The 9,922-nt window shown below is 35.6% G+C and overlaps 1 protein-coding gene across 4 annotated transcripts in view; it reads right to left on the minus strand.

Moving 5' to 3' along the window:
* PIK3CB (phosphatidylinositol-4,5-bisphosphate 3-kinase catalytic subunit beta) overlaps window positions 1-9,922 on the minus strand; it is a 182,873-nt gene that overhangs the window by 54,898 nt on the left and 118,053 nt on the right. For all 4 annotated transcript variants that reach the window (XM_017523692.2, XM_017523694.2, XM_017523693.2 and 1 more), the window contains 3 exons: window positions 6,821-7,072; window positions 4,402-4,498; window positions 23-153 (listed from right to left, as the gene is read on the minus strand). In XM_017523692.2, coding sequence (XP_017379181.1) covers window positions 23-153; window positions 4,402-4,498; window positions 6,821-7,072 — 480 coding nt within the window. The remainder of the gene's footprint in view (window positions 1-22; window positions 154-4,401; window positions 4,499-6,820; window positions 7,073-9,922) is intronic.

The raw sequence follows: 9,922 nt of genomic DNA on the forward strand, positions 1-9,922 counted from the left end.
GCCCTTTATATAATTAGCTTACCTTATCGAAGGGAGGGTAATAATAAGGCTGTTTTTTATTCTCTGGAAATTTAATATGCAAAGCTGTTGCATTTTCAGTATATGGATTTGTCTGAACAGTTCCCATTGGATTCAACATTTCTTCAAGTTCATCTAAAACATGCAAATAATTTTGATTCTTAAAAAAAAGTCTTTAAAACTAAGCTTAAAAAAAAAGCTGCAATGGATCTCCTCCCATGAAAATTACCTTAGAAGTGTGTCAACTATGGAAGTGTGACAGACAATTATATCAGTAAGCCTCTAATTTTCTGTTAATGCTTGGAACAAAATTTCAGTATGAGTCTGCATATATCTTTAAAAATTGGGAAAGTTAACAAAACTGAATGGTTACTTTACCTCTTAATTCAAATTTAGTTCTCAATCTTGAAAAGACTTTAATTGGAACTGCTCTCCCTCCATCAAAACTATGTGGCCCATAGAAACTGTAATCTCATCACTACATATGGACTTCTTACATGTAATCCTGGTTTTCATGGTTGTCACAATAACCAAATTTGTATTTTAAGTCATCAATGACATTCTTCTTATCAAATCTAATGATAATGCTCTTTATTATCCTGTAACTGCTGACACAAATACCTTTTCTGGTAGTCTCTGGAATACACCATTAAGTGGCACTTCTTTTACCTCACCAATTGTTTCTTTTTTCAAGGTACTCCTTCCTTTTCCTTTTCCACCACCCTAAATATGGTCCATTCACAGAATTGTGTGTGGGATTTTAGAATTTCAGTATAGTTAGAAAACCCTAGAGTTCACATTATATAAGTTTTTTATTTCACAGATAAGAAACTCATGATGAGAAAGTAGGAGCACAATCTAAGATCTCCCCTCTCCAAAGTGATTTTTCTTTTCTCATACTGACTGTAGTACAGTTGTTCTCTCTGTACATCCTAAGAAAAAAAAAAGGTCAGATCTATTCTGTTTTGGTCTAATGTCCATAAAGTAGGCACATTCATAATTGTCTCCTAAAGCTGGAAAATCTTTACAAGTTTTAGTTCCTTAATTCTTTGCTCATTTTTTAAAATATTTTCTCATCTCACAGACTCAATTTTCTTTTTCTTTTTTTGAGACAGGGTCTCTGTCACTCAGGTTGGAGTGCAGTGGTGTGATCTCGGCTCACTGCAACCTCCACCTCCCAGGCTCAAGTGATCCTCCCACCTCAGCCTCCTGAGTAGCTAGGACCACAGGAGCATGCCACCATGCCCGACTAATTTTTTAACTTTTAGTAGAGACAGGGTTTTGCCATGCTGCCCAGGCTGAACTCTTGAACTCCTGAGCTCAAGAGATCCACCCAACTCAGCCTCCCTAACTGCAGTACTTATAGGTGTGAGCAATCACACACAGCCTAGACTCAATTTTCACCTGGATGGAGGCAAGTCTTTTTTTATCTTATTGTTTTTTAGAAACAGGGTCTTGCTATATTGCCCAGGTTAGATGCAAACTCCTGGCTGATCCTCCTGTCTCAGGCTCCTGAGTAACTGGGACTACAAGTACACACACCACTGCACCTGGCTCAATTCTTATAATTTATACACCTCTAGAAATGATTTCTCAGCAATTAACAGTCACGTAGTCTCATACTTCTGCTCTCTAGTACTATTATTCTTTTGCCCTAGCAAATGTAATCTAACTGAAGTCAAATTTAGTATTTTAGTACTTATTAGCCCCAAATGTAGAGGTAATCCTTTAACCTTGTTTAAAAGAGATCAGAAAACAAGGCATTCTTTTTCTGTGTGTATAGGGAGACAGAGTCTCACTGTGTTGTCCAGGCCGGTCTCAATCTCCTGACCTCAAGTGATCCTCCTGCCTCAGTCTCCCAAAGCAATGAGATTACACATGTGAGCCACCATATCTGGCCAAAAGGCATTCAGATATAATACATATAGAGAGTAAAAATTGATACACTCTCTTGGGGAGCAATTTGTAATTCTAAGAATTATAAATTTATCTATTCTTTGACTCAATAAACCCACCTCTAAGGAATTTATCTTAGATATACACCTGTACATAGCAAGGTTATTCATTATAGTAGCACTGTTTGAATTATCAGAACACAACTCTGCTTAAAAAAAAAAAATTTATCTGACAGTCCAGACATGGAAGGAAAAAACAGTTCTCTATGTAGATAGATATGGTGAATAAAGCAAGGAGCAGAATATTATGCAGAATGTGCTGTAAGTATAGGGAGAAAGACAAGTTTATATTTCCTAGTGCACATATAAAGAATTCTGGAAAGTTAGGAAAAAAATAAATAAATGTGATTATATACCTTGTAATCATGACCTAGGGACTCTAGATGATAGATTATTTGTAGTTCCTTTGCTTATTGTTTGCCCCTACTGGGTTAAATGTGACAGTTCTAGAGTTGACACATGCAGAACTAATTGTGTTCATTTACTATTTTTCATCATACATTTTCTTAGAGATGAGGTTAGATTCACAGTATTATGCCAAGTTAATGCCAGCAAAAATAGTAATTTTTACTAAAAATACTTGTCAAGTTGATTGGTGATTCTGTGAGTCGAAGTTAAGATTTTCAAGAAAGTATAGTATTTTGCTGATGTATTTTCTTGCATTGTGAAAGTTTAGTCCCCCATAAGAAATATGTCAAATAGGCTGGGAGCAGTGGCTCATGCCTATAATCCTAGCACCTTGCGGTGTCACAGAGGTGAAAATCACTGGAGCTCAGGCGTTCGAGACAGCCCTGGGCAACATGACGAAACCCCAACTCTACAAAAAATACAAAAAAAAAAAAAATTAGCCGGGTGTGGTGGCATGCACCTGTAGGCACAGCTACTTGAGGGCTGAGGCGGGAGGCTCACTTCAGCCCAGGAGGTCGAGGCTACAGTGAACTGTGTTCAAGTCACTACACTCCGGCATGGGTGACAGAGTGAAATCCTGAGTCAAACAAACAAACAAAAACAAATACATCAAATATACACAGCTCTCCTACATTTGGGGAATAACATAATTAGTGAAAATTATTAGAGGTACATGCTGGAGAGAATAGAAGAATATGGGGACACACACACACACACACACATTAGACTGCTAAGAGTTTATAAATATGTCAGTAAAAATGATTATCTAAAAATAATTTCTCAGGTGACAACTGCTAATACATGAACGTTTTCAAATGTTACTTACAAAGCCATTAATTAAAAAATTTGAATTCAAATTAGTTCACCACTTTACTAGATACATTAACAAACTATAAAGACAGAAAAAAGAAAACGAAAATCACTATTATAATGCAAGATTTACACTACAACTTCCAACATTTGGGAAAGCAGTATAGACCAATGGAAAGATTTGAATAGTCTTTCATTCAAATATTATGTTTGAACCAACTATGTAAGACTAACTTATTTTCTCTGAGCTTCTCTTTGCTATCTGTAAAAACAGAAATAAAACCATCTACCTCATTTGATATTTTGAGTAGTATTTGAGAACTAAAGGCATGTGGAAGGTGCTCCACTTACCTCAAATTTCAGGCTAAAGCCCTAAAGAAAAAGTGCTTTTATTATTTCTCCCACTTTACAGAATGTTCCTTCTACTAGTGAAGAAAGTTAGCACAATTAGGAGCAACAAAGGTTATTATAAAGACACTATTCCTTAGGAGAATTTCTCAAAAACAAAACAAAACAAAACAAAACAAAACAAAACGAACAAAAAAAACAAAGCTGAAAGCAACACACATTCATTAAAATAAGAAATATATTCAGAAATAATTCCCCACTGTGTGCCTGGCAGCACAACTCAAGGAGTCAGATGTTTAGACTATTTCATTCCTAAATATGGAGATGCATAAGATTTAAAGACAAAGCTACCCATCACAAAACTTAAAAGTTATATACCACGGCCAGACAATCTGTAATGAGCTAAATGAATAATTTGTTAATATTAACTTGTTATTGGCAAAATAGTGGTACATTATTTTTAGAAGTAGGTTTAAAGTACTAACTTGTTAAAATAACCTTTTAAAATACAGGCCAGGCACAGTGGCTCATGCCTGTAATCCTAACACTTTGGGATGACTGCTTGAGGCCAGAAGTTCTGAGACTAGCCTTGGCAATATAGTAGACCTTGTCTCTACAAAAGTAAATAATAAATAATAAAACATAGGCCAATTTTAAACCAAAAATATTTTGTAATCTACTCAGAAACAAATCATTTAATAACATTAAAATAATTTTTGTAAATCTGTTTTAAAATAAATAACAATACAAAATAATAGTCTTATTTACTAAATTGAGAGAATGGTGATTCATAAAGAAATATTAACTAGTCCACATGCCAAAAGTTATTGTTTAACACTAAGGATAAGGATGTAAATCTTACCTGGAAATGAAGACCAACTATGTAATATTATGTCTCCAGTTCTCAATTGTCCTTTAAAGTCAAAAACCATCGTATTTACCCAGGCTACAGGATAATGCTGTTCAAAAAGATACCATTGCATAAATATGCTAATAATGAACTTTAAGATATAAACATGCATATGCCCTTTGTTTAAATAATGTTAGTTCTAGATGATTTCCAAAATAATCTTCTAAAATGAGAACAAGATATACATAGAAAAATGTTCAATATTTTTATTACGTTTAAGAAGAACCTTAAAACCCAATTAATGTTTCGTAATAAAATAGTATATGAACAAAATGGAACATGTACTATACAGCTTTGTGAAAATGAGTTTTTTTGTTTTTTTAAGACAGTCTCACTCTGTCACCTGGGCTGGAGTGTGGTGACATGATCTCGGTTCACTGCATTCTCCGCCTCCCAGGTTCAAGAGATTCTCTTGCTTCAGTCTCCCAAGTAGCTAGAATGACAGGCACCCGCCACCACATCTGGCTAATTTTTATATTTTAATCAGAGACAGGGTTTTGTCATGTTGGCCAGGCTGGTCTCAAACTCCTGACTTCAGGTGATTCACCCACCTCAGCCTCCCAAAGTGCTGGAATTACAGGTCATATATGAGCCATCATGCCTGACCAAAATGAGGAATTTTTAATAATCCAAGAAAATATGTATAATATCAGGATATGTGTTTTAAGAGCTTTCAGCCTACATAAATCTCAGTGTGGAAGGAGATAATGTCTCTAGGTATATAATATATATATATATTTATATTATGTATATATATTTATTATATCTATTATATATATACCTAGAGATAATGTCTCCAGGTATATATATTTATTATACACACCTGGCAGCACAGGTATATATAATAAATATATTTATTATATATACCTGGCAGCAGGTATATATAATATATACTACGTATATATAATAAATATATAAACCTAGAGACATACATCTTTAAAAAGGAGCCATTGAGCCGATAGGACTTTTTTTTTTTTTTTTTAACTACAGTATAACTACATACATAACAGCTATATCAAAAGCCTTATAAAAAGTCAAACACTTTAAGGATAATTCTGTATCAGGGACAGAAAAATTACTAAGGAACTAACTCTTCTATGACTTTTTAGTCATTAAAAGTTATTTTTAGGGTTCTGTTTTTTATTTTTTTGGAGACAGGATCTCACTATGTTACCGAGATTGGTCTTAAACTCTTGTCCTCAAGCCATTCTCCCACCTCGGCCTCCCAAAATGTTGGGATTACAGGCATGAGCCACTGCATCCAGCCCAAAAATTATGTTTAGAAGACTATATGATGATAACTAGAGGAAATGCTTATATTCCCATGTTAAGAATAAAAGAACACAAATTCATATAAATAAAATAGTGGCCGGGCGCGGTGGCTCAAGCCTGTAATCCCAGCACTTTGGGAGGCCGAGGCGGGTGGATCACGAGGTCAAGAGATCGAGACCATCCTGGTCAGCACGGTGAAACCCCGTCTCTACTAAAAATGCAAAAAATTAGCTGGGCATGGTGGTGCGTGCCTGTAATCCCAGCTACTCAGGAGGCTGAGGCAGGAGAATTGCCTGAACCCAGGAGGCGGAGGTTGCGGTGAGCCGAGATCGCGCCATTGCACTCCAGCCTGGGTAACAAGAGCGAAACTCCGTCCCCAAAAAAAAAATAGTAACCAGGTTTTAAAAATATATAAAATAATGACCCTATCTCTGCCAAAAAGTTTTCAAAAAACCAAGAAAAAAGTGAAACACTTGACTGACAACATGGAAGATGAGAGTATGACAACAGGTCCATTCTCTTATATCCATAATTTCAACATCTGAGAAGCTCTGAAAACTGAAGGTTTGTTCATAGTTCATGTGACAGTAAGTGGCCAGAGATGGCAAAAAGCTAACGACGGTCACATTTAGTGTGAATATTCACATATTTCACTCCAAATATTAACATGCTTGATGATACATTTATGCCCCAGACCCGACAAGATGTTGAGTCAGTTACAATCAATTATCTTTCTAAAATGCACAAAATTCTGAATTCTAAAACATATCTGTCACATGAAATTTCAGTTGAAAGAATGCAGAACTGTAAATTTTTCAAATACCACCATTCTTTATATCTTCTTATTACATATGTAATAAAACACTTATAAAATAAATCTGCAAAAAAAATGCACGTTAGAAGGAGCAAGATTACATGAACATAAACATAAATGCATGAACATAAAGACATAAACATGGAAATTTCTTACCTTCTTAAAATCAGTTCTTAAGGATCAAAGTTACCTAATATAATTTAACTTACATTACGCAATTATTTCAAACAGTTTTAAAATTATTCCATTATATAAAACAATCGTCAGAAGTTAGAAAATCATTACCACTTTTCCAGCTTTCCTGATGGTCTGATATTTAGAGGGGTTAATAGTTTTCGTTGATTTCTTTGTTTTTGCTTTATCCAAAACTGCATAAACAGCAAAACATAATCGAGCCATTCTTGGTAAGTCACAAGTATTGATATCAAATTCCAGTGGTTCATTCCAAATATGATCATTTTTCCCTGATACCTCAGAGCTTACGACTGTTTTACACAGGAGCTCAGTACCATGAAAAAGACCAGCCCTGACATGAACCTGTAATGAAGCAGACAAAAACAAATACAAAATCATTAATACTATACCACTAAAAACATTCCTCTTTTTTTAAATTTGTTTCTACACTAAAAACATCTCTATCTCGGAGAAGGAAGGAACATACTGGAAGAAGAAGCATGCCAAGTTTTCAAAGCCTATTTATCTACAGAACCACTAGACTGTAATTAACCACTATATTGATCACTAAAGTGCAGTTAGTCTAATCTGTTTTTCACTTGCTAAGTAAACAAGCTATAAAATCACGTATTGGTCCAAATGCCAGGGTGCTCAATGGTTTAAACAGGTCTAAAGAAACCAAGACAATAAGTACAAGCATACTATCATATGCTTACCTACTGACTTCATTTACTTGAGGTCTTGTCTTACTCTTTTCTATATGTAGAAAAGAATGAATGGATGTGATAGCTCCAAAGTTTATTTCTACATCTAAGTAATTTACGGATTTGTCAGACTCACACTAACCCAAGAGCTAACAAAAGATTCTATCCATATCTATGATTATCCTTTGTTTTTCCCTAAAGGCCGGGTCCACAGTCATGCAAGGCATGTGTAAAATGTCCTAGGCAATTTTGCTCATTTGCAGTTTTTAAAAATGCATGACCTAATTATCACCAATTTAAAAGTCAGGGCAAAGTAAAGCTAAAAACAGTAGTAAAACACAGAAATCAACCCAGTGATTTACTTTTAAGGTCAAAATTTCTTATACCACTTTATTCAGATGTGATATTAGCACACAAGATTACTCAATAAATATTTACTAAATAAATACATATGTGGAATTGTTTAGGTTTATCTTTCATTTTTCAAAAGCTTATCAATAAAAGCTTTTTTGGCTAGTTAAGAGTTACCACCACAATTTTTGAAAAGGAAAATAAACACCCAAGAATATCCATATGCTTTTCATCTATAGATATTAAAACAGTAATATAAAAGTTTAAATACTGATATAATCAGCAATTTTAATTATAAATATTTATAATAATTAGTTTAAAACCTATTAAAATAGGCTGGGCACTGTGGCTCACTCCTGTAATCCCAGTACTTTGGGAGGCCAAGGCAGGCAGACCACGAGGTCAGGAGATCAAGACTATCCTGCCCAATACAGTGAAACCCTGTCTCTACCAAAAATACAGAAAAATAGCCGGGCATGGTGGCATGAGCCTGTAGTCTCAGCTACTCAGGAGGCTGAGGCAGGAGAATCGCTTGAACCTGGGAGGCAGAGCCGAGATCACGACACTGCACTTTAGCCTGGGCGGCAGAGAGAGACTCCATCTCAAAAAAAAAAACCTATTAAAATAATTACAACTATATTGTGCTGGCATAAATAAAACTGTAGGTTAGTAGGCCAGACACATCATAATATAATTTTAAAAAGGAAGACTTACATAATAAATAGTATTCTTTCATTTAATTCCAGGAAAATAAACACAGATGGATTAGACAGTTAAATATTTTTAAATGATTAGAAGCTAAAAAAATATTAAAGTTATCAGAATAACTGCTGAGGCTGGATGATGGGTTCATGGAGGTTCATTATACTATTCTACTTTTGTGTAGATTTGAAACTTTTTTTAAAAAATAAAGCTAAAAGAAAAAAATGGTTATTCTAAACATAGATGGATTATTATAACATGATAAATATTCAAGTAACAGGGGTTACAAAGGATACTAAAAGTAGTTGTAGTAAATCCTCAAGTCCCTGGGAATTTACATCTGAACAAATCATCTAATTCCCTTCAACTCCAGATAAAGGGGTAATCCTTCTAGTCAAATCTCCTGGTCCCATATTGCTCCCACTTCCCAAGTACTGAGATGTTGCTCCTTAGCTCCTCTGCATTGGAAAAATCTTCCTCTCTAGCAGGCTATAAACCTGTGCAAGTCTCTCTCAAATCAAACTCAAACAAAAATCTACCTTAGATGCTAACTAATCATAATCATCCATGTTCTTTCTACCACAGTGATAATGGTACCAAGAGCTACTCAGTCACCTCTGTCTCCTACTTTCAATTCATCATGAAGTCTACACTGTATAAAAGAAAAAGCTGATTTATGATGTAGCCTTACATAAAGAACAGTATAATACAAAATACTATCAAAATACTATACTATAGCAAAACAGTATCAAAAGCACGGCCAAGTACGGTGGCTCACACCTGTAATCCTAGCACTTTGGGAGGCTGAGGTAGGTGGATGACTTGAGGTCAAGAGTTCAAGAGCAGCCTGACCAACATGATGGAAACAAAAACAAGCAGTGGGGAAAAGAATCCTCTTCAATAAATGGTGCGGGGATAAATGGCAAGCCATAAGTAGATGATCGAAGCTGGACATTTTCACCATGGAGTTAAAATGTAAGATGACTGAAGACCATCTCTACTAAAAATACAAAAATTAGCCAGATACGGTGGACAGCACCTGTAATCCCAGCTACTCGGGAGGCTGAGGCAGCAGAATCACTTGAACCTGGGAGGCAGAGGCTGCAGTGATCCAAGATTGCACCACTACACTCAAGCTTGGGTGACAGAACAAGAGTCTGTCTCAAAAAAACAAAAAGAATGTTCACTTGGTAAACTGTGTGAAGAATACAAATAAAAGTAGTTTATAGGCTGGGTACAAGGGCTCATGCCTGTAATCCCAGTACTTTGGGAGGCTGAGGCAGGCAGATCTCAAGGTCAAGAGATCGAGACCATCCTGGCCAACATGGTGAAACCCCGTCTCTACTAAAAACATAAAAATTAGCTAGGTGTGGCCGGGCGCGGTGGCTCACGCCTGTAATCCCAGCACTTTGGGAGGCCGAGGCGGGTGGATCACGAGGTCAAGAGATCGAGACCA

Source organism: Cebus imitator, unplaced genomic scaffold (genome assembly GCF_001604975.1).
Source record: "Cebus imitator isolate Cc_AM_T3 unplaced genomic scaffold, Cebus_imitator-1.0 Scaffold30, whole genome shotgun sequence".
Lineage (NCBI taxonomy): Eukaryota > Metazoa > Chordata > Mammalia > Primates > Cebidae > Cebus > Cebus imitator.